This window comes from Salvelinus fontinalis, chromosome 16 (assembly GCF_029448725.1).
Source record: "Salvelinus fontinalis isolate EN_2023a chromosome 16, ASM2944872v1, whole genome shotgun sequence".
NCBI lineage: Eukaryota > Metazoa > Chordata > Actinopteri > Salmoniformes > Salmonidae > Salvelinus > Salvelinus fontinalis.
Window position 1 is genome coordinate 46292209 of NC_074680.1, and position 22099 is coordinate 46314307.

Genomic DNA, 22099 nt, shown 5'->3' on the forward strand with positions numbered 1-22099 from the left:
AAGCAGTGCGGATTACTCCGCCCCCGAGTGGCGCAGCGCTCTAAAGGCACTGCATCTCGGTGCAAGAGGTGTCACTACAGTCCCTGGTTCGAATCCAGGCTGTACCACATCCAGCCGTGATTGGGAGTCCCATAGTGCGGGCGCAAAATTGGCTCAGATTTGGCCAGGCTTGATCGTCATTGTAAATAAGAATTTGTTCTTATCTGACTTTCCTAGTAAAATAAAGTTTAAATAAAATTACAAAAAATGACTGTTCTATTTGAGAAGGGTGCTCTACCCTCACCACTTTTGCCCGTTCACGTCACGGGCCATAGACCGGTTTCCCACCGCTCAACATAATCGAATCCACCCATTCCCATTCACAGAGAACCCGGCTCGTCCACAGGACTTTCCAGCCAGCTGTGAGGCACGCACCACACGGTTCGGATGATGTCATTCACTTTCTTTTGAGCAGTTTTCACGAGACCGGAGGACACCGTTTTTTTTTATTTGCGGTGAGAGATACGATTGGGTGGGGAGGATATCTCATCGAACGGACAGAGACAGAGGACGGTAGCTGACTACCTACGGCAAAACGACACGACTCTCTCGATTTGTCTGTGTGATGAGGGCCACATCATGCACCACTGATACCGTCTACGCTGTTGCTAGCTTTCACCACACAGCTGACAAGCCAAAAGTGAACCGTAAAACAATACGTGAATCTATAGCCAGCTAGCTTTTTATATACTATCTATTTTTGCCTTACAGCCTTCCGTGGCCGCATTTGAGAGAAAAGTGAAATTAGGCGGCTCTCGACCTGGCTGACATTTCCGGATTCGAACACTCGCATATTCATCCTCCCAGTGGTGTTGTTTTAGCATCTCAAAATACACGCAATTCATCGCTATTTATGTGACAACGGATGCAAGCAAAGTGAAACTAACGGTAACCATCATTTGGTTTCCAGAGGACCTATTTTTCTTGCTTTGGGAATAGAAATGGGCCGTGTTCAACAGTTCTGTAACTGTCTAGCTCGAGCTAGCTACTGTAGCAAGCTATCTCCGGTCGGGATCTAGTACCGTTATGTGCGTGCCTGTGGTCTTTACAGCCAAAAAGCGAAACATTCGTCGTTCACGTTTCGCTGCCTTGATATTTGATATAGTAATTTTTTCAACATCTACAATCGAGATACCCTTGGCTTTGGAACGGGTACAATTCTTGGACCGATTTTTTTGTTTTGGCTGAGGCATGACAGACATTCGATCCATCCTTCTATCCCGGTGTTCCATCCAATACGGCGCAGTGTGAGTAGCCCATCCGGGAAGCGCACATCCTATATGCACCTCTGGGGTGTCGGGGGGCTGAAGGTGCTACTATAACTGGAGCTGGAGGACGCTGCCTTCCCATCTCAGCATTAAACCATGGCCAATGAACCTGTTATCCTTAATGTGTATGATATGGTAAGATTGTGTGTTGGACGTTTTCTGTGCATGGGAATCAATGTAACATACTATTCATTCACACACACACACACACACACACACACACACACACACACACACACACACACACACACACACACACACACACACACACACACACACACACACACACACACACACACACACCAGAATGGATATTGAGTCCCTTGGTAGACAACCAGCCAGGTGCAGTGTTGGCCCCTCTCCTCCCTTCAGATATCTCCAGGCCAGGAGTCACATATGAGGATGTCTGAAAGTAACAGACATCGTGGTCCTGTGTGGCTCAGTTGGTAGAGCATGGTGCTTGCAACGCCAGGGTTGTGGGTTCAATTCCCACAGGGGGACCAGGATGAATATGTATGAACTTTCCAATTTGTAAGTCGCTCTGGATAAGAGCGTCTGCTAAATGACGTAAATGTAACAGCTGATTATATCCCACTGTTTTTTAAAAATGTTTCATTTATTTAACTAGGCAAGTCAGTTATGAACCAATTCTTATTTTCAATAACGGCCTAGGAACGGTGGGTTAACTGCCTTGTTCAGGAGCAGAACGACAGATTTTTACCTTGTCAGCGCAGGGGATTCAATCGTACAACCTTTCAGTTACTAGTCCAACACTAACCACTAGGCTACCCTGCCGTCCCACTGTAGCTCTGCTCTGCTGGGATGAGGGATGGGCTGGGACCAGAAATCGTTCCAGGCATTTCAAACACACTGGCCCAGTTGCTTTCCCTAGAAGCACCCATTATTAGCATGAACGCTAGCAAAACCAAATGCATGTTTTCAACCATTCGCTGCCCGTACCCGCCCATGCCCGATTAGCATCACTACTCTGGACGGTTCTAACCTAGAATACGTGGACAACTACAAATACCTAGGTGTCTGGCTAGACTGTAAACTCTCCTTCCAGACTCATATCAAACATCTCCAATCCAAAATCAAATCTATAATCGGCTTTCTATTTCGCAACAAAGCCTCCTTCACTCACGCCGCCAAACATACCCTTGTAAAACTGACTATCCTACCGATCCTCGACTTCGGCGATATCATCTGCAAAATAGCTGCCAATACTCTACTCAGCAAATTGGATGTAGTCTATCACAGTGCCATCAGTTTTGTTACCAAAGCGCCTTATACCACCCACCACTGCGACCTGTATGCTCATGTTGGCTGGTCCTCGCTTCATATTTGTCGCCAGACCCACTGGCTCCAGGTCATCTACAAGTCTATGCTAGGTAAAGCTTCGCCTTATCTCAGCTCACTGGTCACGATAACAACACTTACCCGTAGCACGCGTTCCAGCAGGTATATTTCACTGTTCATCCCCAAAGCCAACACCTCCTTTGACCGCCTTTCCTTCCAGTTCTCTGCTGCCAGTGACTGGAAAGAATTGCAAAAATCGCTGAAGCTGGAGACTTATATTTCCCTCACTAACTTTAAACATTAGTTATCTGAGCAGCTTACCGATCACTGCAGCTGTACATAGCCCATCTGTAAATAGCCCACCCAACTACCTCATCCCCATATTGTTTTTATTTACTTTACTGCTCTTTTGTACACCAGTATTTCTACTTGCACATCATCATCTGCCCATCTATCACTCCAGTGTTAATCTGCTAAATTGTAATTACTCCGCTACTATGGCCTATTTATTGCCTTACCTCCTCACGCCATTTGCACACACTGTATATAGACTTTCTTTTTTTTCTATTGTGTTATTGACTGTACGTTTGTTTACTCCATGTGTAACTCTGTGTTGTTGTTTGTGTCACACTGCTTTACTTTATCTTGGCCAGGTCGCAGTTGCAAATGAGAACTCGTTCTCAACTAGCCTACCTGGTTAAATAAAGGCAAAATAATTAAAAAAAAGCATTATAATTTTGCATAAAACACCTAATTTTGTCCCACTGGGCTAAAGACTGACTAGCCCATCAGCCAGCCCATTTCCTGTCTAGGACCAAGTCATTGGCTGGAAAACTACAGGTCATGCAAGTGCTGCGTGCCACAACCCCAAAGCTTTGCCATGACGACTCAGCCTGAATATAATTCCGCTGCTCTATCCATCACTACCTACATTGTCTGAAACTTGCCCTCCTAGAAGTCGTTTGTGTGATTTCAAAACGCGGGGCGTTGTACAAAACAAAGGAATCAGTGATTGGATCGTCTCTTAACCAATCAGAGTATCAAAGTTAATAACATCATCATGTAGGCTCTTGCCCAACCTATCAGATTCTGAGACCATTCGGAACTGTCAGAATGTGTTCGCATTCTAGAAATCGTAGGGGGAGGCAAATCCAGACTCATGATGAATCCAGACTCATGGTGAATCCAGACTCATGGTGATTCCAGACTCATGGTGATTCCAGACTCATGGTGAATCCAGACTCATGGTGAATCCAGACTCATGATGATTCTGATGATTCCAGACTCATGGTGATTCCAGACTCATGGTGAATCCAGACTCATGGTGAATCCAGACTCATGATGATTCCAGACTCATGGTGAATCCAGACTCATGGTGAATCTAGACTCATGGTGATTCCAGACTCATGGTTAATCCAGACTCATGGTGAATCCAGACTCATGGTGAATCCAAACTCATGGTGAATCCAGACTCATGATGATTCCAGACTCATGGTGAATTCAGACTCATGGTGAATCCAGACTCATGGTGAATCCAGACTCATGGTGAATCCAGACTCATGATGATTCCAGACTCATGGTGATTCCAGACTCATGGTGAATCCAGACTCATGGTGAATCCAGACTCATGATGATTCCAGACTCATGATGATTCCAGACTCATGGTGAATCCAGACTCATGGTGAATCCAGACTCATGGTGAATCCAGACTCATGGTGATTCCAGACTCATGGTGAATCCAGACTCATGGTGAATCCAGACTCATGATGATTCCAGACTCATGGTGAATCCAGACTCATGGTTATTCCAGACTCATGGTGATTCCAGACTCATGGTGATTCCAGACTCATGGTGAATCCAGACTCATGGTGAATCCAGACTCATGATGAATCCAGACTCATGGTGATTCCAGACTCATGGTGAATCCAGACTCATGATGATTCTGATGATTCCAGACTCATGGTGAATCCAGACTCATGGTGATTCCAGACTCATGGTGAATCCAGACTCATGGTGATTCCAGACTCATGGTGAATCCAGACTCATGGTGAATCCAGACTCATGGTGAATCCAGACTCATGGTGAATCCAGACTCATAGTGAATCCAGACTCATGGTTAATCCAGACTCATGGTGAATCCAGACTCATGGTGAATCCAGACTCATGATGATTCCAGACTCATGGTGATTCCAGACTCATGATGATTCCAGACTCATGGTGATTCCAGACTCATGGTGAATCCAGACTCATGGTGAATCCAGACTCATGATGATTCCAGACTCATGGTGATTCCAGACTCATGGTGAATCCAGACTCATGGTGAATCCAGACTCATGATGATTCTGATGATTCCAGACTCATGATGATTCCAGACTCATGGTGAATCCAGACTCGCGGCGAATCCAGACTCATGGTGAATCCAGACTCATGGTGAATCCAGACTCATGGTGAATCCAGACTCATGGTGAATCCAGACTCACGGTGAATCCAGACTCACGGTGAATCCAGACTCATGGTGAATCCAGACTCATGATGATTCCAGACTCATGGTGATTCCAGACTCATGGTGATTCCAGACTCATGATGATTCCAGACCCATGGTGAATCCAAACTCATGGTGAATCCAGACTCATGGTGAATCCAGACTCATGGTGAATCCAGACTCATGATGATTCCAGACTCATGGTGATTCCAGACTCATGGTGAATCCAGACTCATGATGATTCCAGACTCATGGTGAATCCAGACTCATGGTGAATCGAGACTCATGATGATTCCAGACTCATGGTGAATCCAGACTCATGGTGAATCCAGACTCATGATGATTCCAGACTCATGGTGAATCCAAACTCATGATGAGTCCAGACTCATGATGATTCCAGACTCATGATGAATCCAGACTCATGGTGAATCCAGACTCATGATGATTCCAGACTCATGGTGATTCCAGACTCATGGTGAATCCAGACTCATGATGATTCCAGACTCATGGTGAATCCAGACTCATGGTGAATCCAGACTCATGGTGAATCCAGACTCATGATGATTCCAGACTCATGGTGATTCCAGACTCATGGTGATTCCAGACTCATGGTGAATCCAGACTCATGATGATTCCAGACTCATGATGATTCCAGACTCATGATGATTCCAGACTCATGGTGAATCCAGACTCGCAGGGAATCCAGACTCATGGTGAATCCAGACTCGCAGGGAATCCAGACTCATGGTGAATCCAGACTCATGGTGGAGAAGAAACACCAGTTTGGCTGGGTGATGTGGATGGGTAGCCAGGCAACCAGAAAGAGTGATAATGGCTTAGATTGAGAGTCATAGGCTTCATCCCAATTTTCTTCCCTTTGTTTGGACTATAACCAGAATGGATTGGTGGAGATGATGTACATTTTAGTCATTCAGCAGACGCTCTTATCCAGAAAGACTTACAGTAGAGAGTCATTTAGCAGACTCTCTTATCCAGAAAGACTTACAGTAGAGAGTCATTTAGCAGACTCTCTTATCCAGAGAGACTTACAGTAGAGGGTCATTTAGCAGACTCTCTTATCCAGAGAGACCTACAGTAGAGAGTAATTTAGCAGACTCTCTTATCCAGAGAGACTGACAGTAGTGAGTCATTTAGCAGACTCTCTTATCCAGAGAGACTTACATTATAGAGTACATACATTTTCATACTGGTCCCCCTTGGGAATCGAACCGAACTTCATAAAAAACATTTGATTGGTTGATTGATTGAAGACTCCCTTTGGCCGTTTTTAAATCTAAGTGCACACTTGGGAAGAAGGGTACAGATCTGTACTCTGAATGACTGTAATCTCAGAATGACTGTACTCTGAATGACTGTAATCTCAGAATGACTGTACTCTGAATGACTGTACTCTGAATGACTGTAATCTCTGAATGACTGTACTCTGAATGACTGTACTCTGAATGACTGTAATCTGAATGACTGTACTCTGAATGACTGTACTCTGAATGACTGTACTCTGAATGACTGTAATCTGAATGACTCATCTGAATGACTGTACTCTGAATGACTGTAATCTGAATGACTGTAATCTCTGAATGACTGTAATCTCTGAATGACTGTAAACTCAGAATGACTGTAATCTGAATGACTGTAATCTGAATGACTGTAAACTCAGAATGACTGTACTCTCTGAATGACTGTAATCTGAATGACTGTAATCTCAGAATGACTGTAATCTCAGAATGACTGTACTCTGAATGACTGTAATCTCTGAATGACTGTAGTCTCTGAATGACTGTACTCTGAATGACTGTAATCTCTGAATGACTGTACTCTGAATGACTGTACTCTGAATGACTGTACTCTGAATGACTGTAATCTGAATGACTGTACTCTGAATGACTGTACTCAGAATGACTGTAATCTGAATGACTAATCTGAATGACTGTACTCTGAATGACTGTAATCTGAATGACTGTAATCTCTGAATGACTGTAATCTCTGAATGACTGTAATCTCTGAATGACTGTAATCTCAGAATGACTGTAAACTCAGAATGACTGTAATCTGAATGACTGTACTCTCTGAATGACTGTAATCAGAATGACTGTAATCTCAGAATGACTGTACTCTGAATGACTGTAGTCTCTGAATGACTGTACTCTGAATGACTGTACTCTGAATGACTGTAATCTCTGAATGACTGTACTCTGAATGACTGTACTCTGAATGACTGTACTCTGAATGACTGTAATCTGAATGACTGTACTCTGAATGACTGTACTCTGAATGACTGTACTCAGAATGACTGTAATATGAATGACTAATCTGAATGACTGTACTCTGAATGACTGTAATCTGAATGACTGTAATCTCTGAATGACTGTAATCTCTGAATGACTGTAATCTCTGAATGACTGTAATCTCAGAATGACTGTAAACTCAGAATGACTGTAATCTGAATGACTGTACTCTCTGAATGACTGTAATCAGAATGACTGTACTCTGAATGACTGTAATCTCTGAATGACTGTAATCTCTGAATGACTGTAATCTCTGAATGACTGTAATCTCAGAATGACTGTACTCTGAATGACTGTAATCTCTGAATGACTGTAATCTCTGAATGACTGTAATCTCTGAATGACTGTAATCTCAGAATGACTGTAATCTCTGAATGACTGTAATCTCTGAATGACTGTAATCTCTGAATGACTGTAATCTCTGCAGTAACCAGGTTTCCATCCAACCGTTTAATGCGGATGAATTACCTGACGCATTAAAAAGTAATGACAGGGGGGTTTACGGAAACAGGAAATGTCCGCAGATGGTGGGTCCTTTTTTGTGTCTGTCAGAATTCATTTGTGGTGTGTGTGATTTTTGATATACGTGCAAATATTGGTATAATATCCATCATATGGAAGTAAACTAGGAGTCAGTCGTCTTGATCATATGTGGTGTGGTCGTCCCACTACGACGAGTTTACGAGGCTACAGATGACATGAGTTGTGAACTTCACAGGGTGATGCGCTTGATGCTCCTTATCCAATAGATATCGAGGGTGTAATTCTGGTGACATGATGATCGATGCTTTGACAAGTAATAAAATCGCTATTGTCCGTAATAGTCTCACCATTTAGACTAGCCTACCCACACTGTCTCTGTGAGCTGTTGGCTAGAGGGCATGTGCCAAGATCAGAGTGGGTATGTTTTGCCATTTAATGCAACAGTTTTTTGTGATAAAAATATCGGTAGAGTTGAAAATGCCATGGAAACACTGTAGATTTTTCTTCGATACATAACACTTTTTTTTACATTAATAAGTACCTTTTTATGTGCACTGTCATCACTATGTCATCACTATGTCACCACTATGTCATCACTATGTCACCACTATGTCACCACTATGTCACCACTATGCCATCACTATGTCACCACTATGTCATCCCTATGTCACCATTATGTCATCACTATGTCACCACTATGTCATCCCTATGTCACCACTATGTCATCACTATGTCACCACTATGCCATCCCTATGTCACCACTATGTCATCACTATGTCATCTCTATGTCATCACTATGTCATCACGGACTGCTTGTTATCCTCAGCAAGTCCGTTTGGTGGAAACGCACCACTGGTGTGAAAATGCTGATATTATCTTTATGCATCTTTCCATTTCAATCTTTCGCCAATTGGATGGAAACCTAGCTAGTGAGAGAAGGATTGATGGGTCGATTTCTGGAAGAGAGTGATGCAGAGAGAGAGAGAGAGAGACAGAGAGAGAGAGAGACAGAGAGAGAGAGAGAGAGACTGGAGGATAATGTGTAGTGAGGTGTGATGCCATTTTGTACATAGACAGACAGACAGTTGAATGTGGGAGGTGCTCAGAGACCGCATGCATCATCACAGCCTTAGACCAAAGAGATGCAAGGCACGATCAAATACCAAGAGCTCACTCTTCCAGCGATGTACAGATGGTGTCAGGTTCAAACGAAGGCCAATAACACAGAATACCTCCAGTACACAAATTACAGTTAAATTCTTTTGCATTATCGGTCCACCAATTGTAATACAGACTGTTCCATGTGAGAGCCTGTTTTGAAGAAATACACGACACTGTCATTTCACTGACATGATCGACATCCCTTCCCCTCCCCCGACTGTGTTTCTGTGAACAGGTGCTTGGTTGTCAGACCTGCTTGTATTTACATTTTGGATTATAATTTACTTTGCATTCATTTCTGGATTTGAAAGGAAAATACTATCATGCATAATGCAAATATCTACTTTTTTTTTTTTTTAATTCAGCGATTTATAGTTTCCAAATGTGCAATGATACAAGTGACTGCCCTGGTTGGTCACACTGCCATATCCTGTTCACGAGCATCAATATCCTGTCCACGAGCATCAATATCCTGTCCACGAGCGTCAATATCCTGTCCACGAGCATCAATATCTTGTCCATGAGCGTCAATATCCTGTCCACGATCATCAATATCCTGTCCACGAGCATCAATATCCACGAGCATCAATATCCACGAGCATCAATATCCTGTTCACGAGCATCAATATCCTGTCCATGAGCATCAATATCCTGTCCACGAGCTTCAATATCATGTCCACGAGCATCAATATCCTGTCCATGAGCGTCAATATCCTGTCCACGAGCATCAATATCCTGTCCACGAGCATCAATATCCTGTCCGTGAGCATCATTATCCTGTTCACCTACCACCTACGCTGCATTCAGTGGAAGCCACGTCATCTAGCCACTTACCCTGCATTCAGTGGAAACCATGACAACCAGCCACTTACCCTGCATTCAGGCGAAACCATGACAACCAGCCACTTACCCTGCATTCAGTGGAAGCCATGACAACCAGCCACTTACCCTGCATTCAGTGGAAACCATGACAACCAGCCACTTACCCTGCATTCAGGCGAAACCATGACAACCAGCCACTTACCCTGCATTCAGGCGAAACCATGACAACCAGCCATTTACCCTGCATTCAGGGGAAGCCACGTCATCTAGCCACCTACCCTGCATTCAGTGGAAGCCACGTCATCTAGCCACCTACCCTGCATTCAGTGGAAGCCACGTCATCTAGCCACTTACCCTGCATTCAGTGGAAACCATGACAACCAGCCACTTACCCTGCATTCAGTGGAAACCATGACAACCAGCCACTTACCCTGCATTCAGTGGAAACCATGACAACCAGCCACTTACCCTGCATTCAGTGGAAACCATGACAACCAGCCACTTACCCTGCATTCAGTGGAAGCCATGACAACCAGCCATTTACCCTGCATTCAGGCGAAACCATGACAACTAGCCACTTACCCTGCATTCAGGGGAAGCCACGTCATAATGGAGATGTATGATAGGTTTGTATGCACTTATTAAACTTAACCCTGGTGTATGGATCTGATCAAAACCATAAACAGTCTCCAGATATGTTGTACTACAATTTACTCTGTATCCTTAGGAGAATGAGGCGGCAGGGTAGTCTAGTGGTTTCGGACAAGTAACCGAAAGGTTGCAAGTTCGAATCCCCGAGCTGACAAGGTACAATCTGTCATTCTGCCCTTGAACAGGCAGTTAACCCACTGTTCCTAGGCCGTCATTGAAAATAATAATTTGTTCTTAACTGACTTGCCTGGTTAAATCTCTCTCTCTCTCTGTCTCCCTCTCTCTCTCTGTCTCTCTCTCTGTCTCTCTGTCTCTGTCTCTGTCTCTCTCTCTCTCTCGTTCTAGTACTGGATCAATGAGTACACTTCCACTCTGGGTGTTGGAGTCTACCACTCAGGCATTGAGATCTATGGCCGAGGTACAGAGGAAGACCTTCACTACTTTCTCATTCCCTTACTTATTCATTGTGTTGATGGCAAAATGGAGAGGAAATGTGAAATGTTTCTATAACACAGCTTCTATTCCATAATGACTCTATAACACAGCTTCTATTCCATAGAGATTCTATAACACAGCTTCTATTCCATAGAGATTCTATAACACAGCTTCTATTCCATAGAGATTCTGTAACACAGCTTCTATTCCATAGAGATTCTATAACACAGCTTCTATTCCATAGAGATTCTATAACACAGCTTCTATTCCATAGAGATTCTATAACACAGCTTCTATTCCATAATGACTCTATAACACAGCTTCTATTCCATAGTGATTCTATAACATATATTCTATTCCAGAGATTCTATAACACAGCTTCTATTCCATAGAGATTCTATAACACAGCTTCTATTCCACAATGACTCTATAACACAGCTTCTATTCCATAGAGATTCTATAATACAGCTTCTATTCCATAGATATTCTATAATACAGTTTATATTCCATAGAGATTATGTAACACAGCTTCTATTCCATAGATATTCTATAACACAGTTTCTATTCCATAGAGATTATATAACACAGCTTCTATTCCATAGAGATTCTATAACACAGCTTCTATTCCATATATATTCTATAACACATCTTCTATTCCATAGAGATTCTATAACACAGCTTCTATTCCATAGATATTCTATAACACAGCTTCTATTCCATAGAGATTATATAACACAGCTTCTATTCAATAGAGATTCTATAACACAGCTTCTATTCCATAATGACTCTATAACACAGCTTCTATTCCATAGATATTCTATAACACAGCTTCTATTCCATAGAGATTCTATAACACAGCTTCTATTCCATAGAGATTCTATAACACAGCTTCTATTCCATATATATTCTATAACACAGCTTCTATTCCATAGAGATTCTATAACACAGCTTCTATTCCATAGAGATTCTATAACACAGCTTATATTCCATAGAGATTCTATAACACAGCTTCTATTCCATAGAGATTCTATAACACAGCTTCTATTCCATAGAGATTCTATAACACAGCATCTATTCCATAATGACTCTATAACACAGCTTCTATTCCATAGATATTCTATAATACAGCTTCTATTCCATAGAGATTCTGTAACACAGCTTCTATTCCATAGAGATTATATAACACAGTTTCTATTCCATAGAGATTCTATAACACAGCTTCTATTCCATAGAGATTCTATAACACAGCTTCTATTCCATAGAGATTCTATAACACAGCTTCTATTCCATAGAGATTCTATAACACAGCTTCTATTCCATAATGACTCTATAACACAGCTTCTATTCCATAGTGATTCTATAACATATACTCTATTCCAGAGATTCTATAACACAGCTTCTATTCCATAGAGATTCTATAACACAGCTTCTATTCCACAATGACTCTATAACACAGCTTCTATTCCATAGAGATTCTATAATACAGCTTCTATTCCATAGATATTCTATAATACAGTTTATATTCCATAGAGATTATGTAACACAGCTTCTATTCCATAGATATTCTATAACACAGTTTCTATTCCATAGAGATTATATAACACAGCTTCTATTCCATAGAGATTCTATAACACAGCTTCTATTCCATATATATTCTATAACACATCTTCTATTCCATAGAGATTATATAACACAGCTTCTATTCCATAGAGATTCTATAACACAGCTTCTATTCCATAGAGATTATATAACACAGCTTCTATTCAATAGAGATTCTATAACACAGCTTCTATTCCATATATATTCTATAACACATCTTCTATTCCATAGAGATTCTATAACACAGCTTCTATTCCATATATATTCTATAACACATCTTCTATTCCATAGATATTCTATAACACAGCTTCTATTCCATAGAGATTCTGTAACACAGCTTCTATTCCATAGAGATTCTATAACACAGCTTCTATTCCATAGAGATTCTATAACACAGCTTCTATTCCATAGAGATTCTATAACACAGCTTATATTCCATAGAGATTCTGTAACACAGCTTCTATTCCATAGAGATTATATAACACAGTTTCTATTCCATAGAGATTCTATAACACAGCTTCTATTCCATAGAGATTCTATAACACAGCTTCTATTCCATAGAGATTCTATAACACAGCTTCTATTCCATAATGACTCTATAACACAGCTTCTATTCCATAGAGATTCTATAACACAGCTTCTATTCCATAGAGATTCTATAACACAGCTTCTATTCCATAGAGATTATATAACACAGCTTCTATTCCATAGATATTCTATAATACAGCTTATATTCCATAGAGATTCTATAACACAGCTTCTATTCCATAGAGATTCTATAACACAGCTTCTATTCCATAGAGATTCTAACACAGCTTCTATTCCATAATGACTCTATAACACAGCTTCTATTCCTTAAAGATTCTATAACACAGCTTCTATTCCATAATGACTCTATAATACAGCTTCTATTCCATAGAGATTCTATAACACAGCTTCTATTCCAGAGATATTCTATAATACAGCTTCTATTCCATAGAGATTCTGTAACACAGCTTCTATTCCATAGAGATTCTATAACACAGCTTCTATTTCATAGATATTCTATAACACAGCTTCTATTCCAGAGATTCTATAACACAGCTTCTATTCCTTAGCTATTCTGTATACACAGCTTCTATTCCATAGCTATTCTGTAACACAGCTTCTATTCCAGATATTATATAACACAGCTTCTATCCCATAATCATTCTATAATACAGCTTCTATTCCATAGAGATTCTCACACCGCACGATATCGTCTCACACCGCACGATATCGTCTCACACCGCACGATATCGTCTCACACAGCACGATATCGTCTCACACCGCACGATATCGTCTCACACAGCACGATATCGTCTCACACAGCACGATATCGTCTCACCTTCAGCTTTGCTACACGGTTCATGTACCTTTGTTGGAAAGCAAGGAGGCGACAGCCATCATTCTTCTCATGCCCGTATCGTGAGCTGTCTCTATGAAGACAGCACATGTACCTCGTGTGTTCCTTATTCCTCTTCTTCACTACAGAGTTTGCATATGGCGGCCATCCGTATCCCTTCAGTGGCATATTTGAAATCAATCCTGGAAACGCCACTGAATTAGGAGAGACCTTCAAGTTCAAGTGAGTTTACATTAAAACACACACATACACACACACACACACACCCCCACACACACACACACACACACACACACACACACACACACACACACACACACACACACACACACACACACACACACACACACACACACACACACGGGTACACAAAGTGCCTAATCACATAAAGAAGTGGTCAATGGCCGCTGTTTCATGACAGGAACAGGAAACCAAAGACTATCTTTGTTTGCAGTAGCAATGTGAAGACAACATTACAATGTATCCCAAACTGCACCCTATTCCCTTTTTGACCAAGGCCCATAAGACTACATTTGGGACGCAGACATGCAAGTTGGGACGCAGACATGCAACTTGGGACGCAGACATGCAACTTGGGACTCAGACATGCAACTTGGGACGCAGACATGCAACTTGGGACTCAGACATGCAACTTGGGACGCAGACATGCAACTTGGGACTCAGACATGCAACTTGGGACGCAGACATGCAACTTGGGACTCAGACATGCAACTTGGGACGCAGACATGCAACTTGGGACGCAGACATGCAACTTGGGACGCAGACATGCAACTTGGGACTCAGACATGCAACTTGGGACGCAGACATGCAACTTGGGACGCAGACATGCAACTTGGGACGCAGACATGCAACTTGGGACGCAGACATGCAACTTGGGACTCAGACATGCAACTTGGGACGCAGACATGCAACTTGGGACTCAGACATGCAACTTGGGACTCAGACATGCAACTTGGGACGCAGACATGCAACTTGGGACGCAGACATGCAACTTGGGACGCAGACATGCAACTTGGGACGCAGACATGCAACTTGGGACGCAGACATGCAACTTGGGACACAGACATGCAACTTGGGACGCAGACATGCAACTTGGGACGCAGACATGCAACTTGGGACTCAGACATGGCCTACTGAGCAGCGGCCTTGTATTCATTCATTGTAGCTTGATGGTTTGTGTTTGGGACAGGAGTGACTGGTACTGGTTTCTATACGGAGATAGAATAACACTACATGCACCCAATTACCACCTTTCATTTTGCTAGTTTATTAGGATCCTCCATTAGCTGTTGTAAAAGCAGCAGCTACTCTTCCTGGGGTTCCACACAAAACATGAAAGATAATACAGAATGACATAATACAGAATGACATGATACAGAATGACATGATACAGAATGACATGATACAGAATATAACATGATACAGAATGACATGATACAGAATATGACATGATACAGAATATGACATGATACAGAATATGACATGATACAGAATATGACATGATAACAGAATGACATAATACAGAATGACATAATACAGAATGACGTGATACAGAATGACGTGATATAGAATGACGTGATACAGAATGACGTGATACAGAATGACATAATACAGAATGACATGATACAGAATGACGTAATATAGAATGACATAATACAGAATGACATAATACAGAATGACGTGATACAGAATGACGTGATATAGAATGACATGATACAGAATGACATGATACAGAATGACATGATACAGAATGACATGATACAGAATGACATGATACAGAATGACATGATACAGAATGACATAATACAGAATGACGTGATACAGAATATGACATGATAACAGAATGACATGATACAGAATGACATAATACAGAATGACGTGATACAGAATGACGTGATATAGAATGACATGATACAGAATGACATGATACAGAATGACATGATACAGAATGACATGATACAGAATGACATGATACAGAACATCAATAGTCAAGATCTACAATGTTTCCATCCAGAGAATCTTCCCTTCTTTTCATGTATACTTCAATAGCTCAACACAAGTTTCAGTTAGGATGTGAGTATGATTACAAAACATTTTTTTCCTCTAACACAGGGAGGCTATTGCTTTGGGCACAACAGACTTTGCAGTGGAGGATATGGATAAAATCATGGAGGAGCTGGGGAGGGATTTCAAGGGCAACTCCTACCATCTAATGCACAAGAACTGCAACCACTTCTCCTCCTCGTTGTCTGAGGTCAGTTTCTGTTTCATCACCGTTTCAATACAGACGAGTACTGTTTCATTATACAGTTTGAATTATACATTATATTGACATTTATTGTGAACAATCTGATAGAGCCTTTCCACCATTTTTAAAAGGAACATTACCTATTGACATTACCTATTGACATTACCTATTGACATTACCTATTGACATTACCTATTGACATTACCTATTGACATTACCTATTGACATTACCTATTGACAGTAATACATATTTTGAGGAGTATGTTTTTCCACATTATTCAGTCCTTTTCCCGACGCCATGTTTGTACTCGTTCTATTCCAGCTGTTGTGTGGGCGTGAGATCCCTCGCTGGGTGAACCGCCTGGCTTATTTCAGCTCCTGCGTGCCCTTTCTCCAGACCTGCCTCCCTAAGGAGTGGCTGACCCCCGCTGCCCTCCAGAGCCACATCAGCATGGGTCTCCGCAAGGAGGAGCGGGAGGCCGGGGAGTCCAGCGACGACGACCCCAACTCAGCCTCCGGGACCGCCGGGGCGGGCGCCGGATCCTCACACAGCTGTCGCCATACACGGGTCTGAGCCAATGACTGTAGGGTCTGAAGAGAACAGCCAATAGGACTCTCTCAATTACCTTTGACCTTCGAACCCTGGACCAGAAGGTCACCAGGTCACCTGTGCTGGGGATGTAGTGATGTAATATCTGTGGGCCTGACTGAATAACCACCTGACCTCATAGTACCACCCCTGAGAACAGAGACGGGGACAGATGATTAGTTAGCCTGGTAGTACTAGCTCGCGGAGCCCGCCGGGGCCAGGGGACCTGCAAAAACCTACAGATCCCCTGGTTTTCTTCCTTTTTAGATATGGTAGATATATTCTGAAGGGGGATTTGTTATAGGTTTGTTGACCAACTAACTCAGAGCATGGCATGGCTCTTTTAGATTGACAACAGCTACATGATGTACTGTAGGTCTGGGCTACTTTGTAGTATTTCTCTTTTTCCATGAACTTTTAAACCTTTGTCAGCCTTCATCCCTGATCCACCCTGATTCCCTTCTGGCGGAACTCCTTCTATTGTAGAGTAGACGGATATCAGACACCACAAAGATACATCTAAAGTGATGTCCCAAATGGAAGCCTATTCCCTATATAGTGCACTATTTTAGTACAGAGCCCTATGTAACCCTATTCCCTATATATAGTGCACTACTTTAGACCAGAGCCCTATGTAACCCTATTCCCTATATATAGTGCACTACTTTAGACCAGAGCCCTATGGAACCCTATTCCCTATATAGTGCACTACTTTAGACCAGAGCCCTATGGCACCCTATTCCCTATATATAGTGCACTACTTTAGACCAGAGCCCTATGGCACCCTATTCCCTATATATGGTGCACTATTTTAGACCAGAGCCCTATGAAACCCTATTCCCTATATAGTGCACTATTTTAGACCAGAGCCCTATGGAACCCTATTCCCTATATATAGTGCACTATTTTAGACCAGAGCCCTATGAAACCCTATTCCCTATATAGTGCACTATTTTAGACCAGAGCCCTATGGAACCCTATTCCCTATATATAGTGCACTACTTTAGACCAGAGCCCTATGGCACCCTATTCCCTATATAGTGCACTATTTTAGACCAGAGCCCTATGGAACCCTATTCCCTATATATAGTGCACTATTTTAGACCAGAGCCCTATGAAACCCTATTCCCTATATATAGTGCACTACTTTAGACCAGAGTCCTATGGCACCCTATTCCCTATATATAGTGCACTATTTTAGACCAGAGCCCTATGAAACCCTATTCCCTATTATAGTGCACTATTTTTTGTTGTTGATAAGGGCCAATATGGCTCTTGTCAAAATAAGTGCCCTATCCAGGGCATAGGGTTCCATTTGGGACGACACCTAAGTATGTCTCTGCCTGAGACTACTGGTATTGTGACTTTAGCAGGATGTTACTTGCTGCTCATTACTTGTTCAATAACCTCCTTACTTGGGCCTTCAGTCTTAACTTCAAAGATGTTTTGTTTATGTGTGTGGGGGAGGGGTGGAGTTAATATTCTGGCGATTTTTTGGGACGTTGTAGTGGACTATATATAGTGATATGAACCATATATATAGTGATATGTGCTCTGTTTAGAAGGAGTAATTACATGTGGGATTTAAACCAGCACATTTCTGTTAAATGTCATTCTTAACTGAAAATTATGTGCAAAGAATTGGACAAAAGTGAAGACATCGAAATTAGTTTTGAACCATATTGATTTCAATGATTACATTTTATCGTATTAGTATTATACATTTGGGTGTTATTTGTCTATTTCATGGTCTCATGTATTGTTTAACAAGACATTGTCCGCCCACCCCCATATAAATAGCTATGTACTACCATCATATGTGATGAATAACACTGGCAGATGTCTCTGAAACGTGCATTTACACACTTCTTCAATGGGAATCATTCAATCTTTCATCAGGAGATGAAACAGAAACCTGATCAAGAAAGCTCAGCCGTTGTGACCGATCAGTCGATGCACAACATAAGAAATCTCAGCAGTGAAAGTGAAACTCATAGTTGTTGAATCACAGTTTTCTGTTCATACAACTCCTCTTTTTCTTGATCCCTCCTCCCCAGAGAGTGATTGAGTAGGTGTGTGAGGGGTCTGGGTGCCTGTCGAGGGGTGGGGGGGGGGGGTTACAGTTAGGGCATTGGGTGAAGGAAAAGAGGTATTTGTTGTGAGATATCTTTTGATTGGTGAGGTTATGTATCTTAATGTGTTGGATTCACAGGTGATCCCTGAAACAAGGGGAGGAAGTTGTCCCACCAGTCAGCCAGTTGTCCTACCAGTCAGTCAGTTGTCCTACCAGTCAGCCAGTTGTCCTACCAGTCAGTCAGTTGTCCCACCAGTCAGCCAGTTGTCCTACCAGTCAGCCAGTTGTCCTACCAGTCAGCCAGTTGTCCTACCAGTCAGCCAGTTATCCCACCAGTCAGCCAGTTATCCCACCAGTCAGTCAGTTGTCCCACCAGTCAGTCAGTTGTCCCACCAGTCAGCCAGTTGTCCTACCAGTCAGCCAGTTGTCCTACCAGTCAGCCAGTTGTCCTACCAGTCAGTCAGTTGTCCCACCAGTCAGCCAGTTGTCCTACCAGTCAGTCAGTTGTCCTACCAGTCAGTCAGTTGTCCCACCAGCCAGCCAGTTATCCCACCAGTCAGTCAGTTGTCCTACCAGTCAGCCAGTTGTCCTACCAGTCAGTCAGTTGTCCCACCAGTCAGCCAGTTGTCCTACCAGTCAGCCAGTTGTCCTACCAGTCAGCCAGTTGGCCTACCAGTCAGTCAGTTGGCCTACCAGTCAGTCAGTTGTCCTACAAGTCAGCCAGTTGTCCTACCAGTCAGCCAGTTGTCCTACCAGTCAGCCAGTTGGCCTACCAGTCAGCCAGTTGTCCTACCAGTCAGTCAGTTGTCCTACCAGTCAGCCAGTTGCCCTACCAGTCAGTCAGTTGTCCTACCAGTCAGCCAGTTGCCTTACCAGTCAGTCAGTTGCCCTACCAGTCAGCCAGTTGTCCTACCAGTCAGTCAGTTGGCCTACCAGTCAGTCAGTTGTCCTACCAGTCAGTCAGTTGTCCTACCAGTCAGCCAGTTGTCCTACCAGTTAGCCAGTTGTCCTACCAGTCAGTCAGTTGTCCTACCAGTCAGTCAGTTGTCCTACCAGTCAGCCAGTTGCCCTACCAGTCAGTCAGTTGTCCTACCAGTCAGCCAGTTGTCCTACCAGTCAGTCAGTTGTCCTACCAGTCAGTCAGTTGTCCTACCAGTCAGCCAGTTGTCCTACCAGTCAGCCAGTTGTCCTACCAGTCAGCCAGTTGTCCTACCAGTCAGTCAGTCGTCCTACCAGTCAGTCAGTCGTCCTACCAGTCAGCCAGTTGTCCTACCTGTCAGCCAGTTGTCCTACCTGTCAGCCAGTTGGCCTACCAGTCAGCCAGTTGTCCTACCAGTCAGTCAGTTGTCCTACCAGTCAGCCAGTTGCCCTACCAGTCAGTCAGTTGTCCTACCAGTCAGCCAGTTGCCTTACCAGTCAGTCAGTTGCCCTACCAGTCAGCCAGTTGTCCTACCAGTCAGTCAGTTGGCCTACCAGTCAGTCAGTTGTCCTACCAGTCAGTCAGTTGTCCTACCAGTCAGCCAGTTGTCCTACCAGTTAGCCAGTTGTCCTACCAGTCAGTCAGTTGTCCTACCAGTCAGTCAGTTGTCCTACCAGTCAGCCAGTTGCCCTACCAGTCAGTCAGTTGTCCTACCAGTCAGCCAGTTGTCCTACCAGTCAGTCAGTTGTCCTACCAGTCAGTCAGTTGTCCTACCAGTCAGCCAGTTGTCCTACCAGTCAGCCAGTTGTCCTACCAGTCAGCCAGTTGTCCTACCAGTCAGTCAGTCGTCCTACCAGTCAGCCAGTTGTCCTACCTGTCAGCCAGTTGTCCTACCTGTCAGCCAGTTGTCCTACCTGTCAGCCAGTCCTGGACTAGAGTATTACACTGACTACCATCCTATCAAACAATATCAATAATGCTGTTTCCAGATGAGACAGCCGTTAGGCTACATGTTATTCTGTTCTGTTCCTGCATTATATTACAACTACTCTGGTAGAACTCAATAGTTTCCATTCTGAAGTTCAGTCCATTGCATTCCGTACATAAGTCTTTCTGGAGGACAATATTGTCCTTTCTTTCTCTTCTCCTCCTTGGTTTACTGTCTGTCTGTCTGTCTCCATCCCTCTGTACCCCACCCCCCCCTCTCAGGAAGGAAATCACATGACCTGTGCTTATTACACAGGTGTCTCATTATTATCCATCATCTCCATGACAACTGGGCAAAATAAAATAACTATATTTATTTGTTTATATACTTATTTTTAAATCATCTATATTTGTATAAATTTTTTTATGTGTAGTGTCATCTACGTTTTTTTTTTTTTTTTTTAATTCAGGAAGATTTTTTTTTTTTTGTTATCTTGAAATTGAAATGGGTTCCGTAAAGGTCAGTATTCCATGCTCAACATTGAAATAATTTTTGGTACTTTCTACAGAGAAGACCTTTTCTATTGTATTATGTATGTGCTTTATCGAATTGTAAGACGATGCCACAAATGTTGAGAATGGTAATAGAGTAAAGATAGAAGAATAGCAGTAATATGTTGTCCTGTCCTTGAGTTTGGCCACATCGTCTGAAATGAACACCATTGAATGGGAGAAAAATCTTATTTTGTTTTCAGTCACATGAGATGGCCAGCAGGATGTTGGGAAATGTGTCATAAAGATCTGGCTACTTTGTATGTATATTTTCAGTACATTTTTGTTAAGAGATGTTTAGGGTGCAGGAGCAAAGATGTTTTTATAACTAACCCAAGATAGACCACAGCATGTTGTTTCCTCTGGGAGTAAATTACTCATAGTGGGCAGAGCAAGCAAGAAGGTGGGCAGAGCTAAACACGAGCCAGTGAGAGCCTATTGGCTCGTTCTAGCATTGATTTGCATATTTCCGATAGGGAACGCCTAATTTGAAGTGCGCCTTTGCAGTAACTCAATTCGCGCTTTCTCTCCTAAACGCAATTAAAAAAAAAAACTTTGGCCAAGGGTGAAGTCTAGAAAACGTAGTCGACTCTGTTCGTAACATATTCTAGTTTTGAACACTGTATTGAGATCAAATATTTCATCGATGAGAACATTAGCAGAATGTTGGCCATAAACCATCTCGTTTTCATCTTCTCCCACAGGCGGCCACTTGGCTTCCTCTCACCACCAAATGTGGTACTGAGTTGAAACACCAACCGGATGCTTCACATTTATACATCCAGTGAAATATCTGTCTCATTGTTATATCTGTGGCATGGGTCTTGTGGAACTTTTTGA

The 22099-nt window shown here is 42.6% G+C and overlaps 1 protein-coding gene across 1 annotated transcript; it reads left to right on the plus strand.

Moving 5' to 3' along the window:
• Positions 1–352: 352 nt before the first annotated feature.
• On the plus strand, positions 353–21083 carry LOC129813260 (deubiquitinase DESI2-like). The gene is made up of 5 exons (XM_055865567.1): positions 353–1442; positions 10857–10929; positions 14058–14151; positions 16063–16204; positions 16521–21083. Exons 1-5 carry the CDS (start codon positions 1404–1406, stop codon positions 16770–16772), a joined length of 600 nt encoding a protein of 199 aa, XP_055721542.1. The 5' UTR covers positions 353–1403; the 3' UTR covers positions 16773–21083.
• The last annotated feature ends 1016 nt before the right edge of the window (positions 21084–22099 follow it).

What these genes read in the sequence shown, in the direction of transcription:
- LOC129813260 (XM_055865567.1), top strand. Translation starts at nt 1,404, where the DNA reads ATGGCCAATGAACCTGTTATCCTTAATGTGTATGATATG. An exon ending in CATTGAGATCTATGGCCGAG is followed by an intron (nt 10,930 to 14,057) that starts GTACAGAGGAAG and finishes TCTTCACTACAG; the next exon opens with AGTTTGCATATGGCGGCCAT. An exon ending in GGAGAGACCTTCAAGTTCAA is followed by an intron (nt 14,152 to 16,062) that starts GTGAGTTTACAT and finishes CCTCTAACACAG; the next exon opens with GGAGGCTATTGCTTTGGGCA.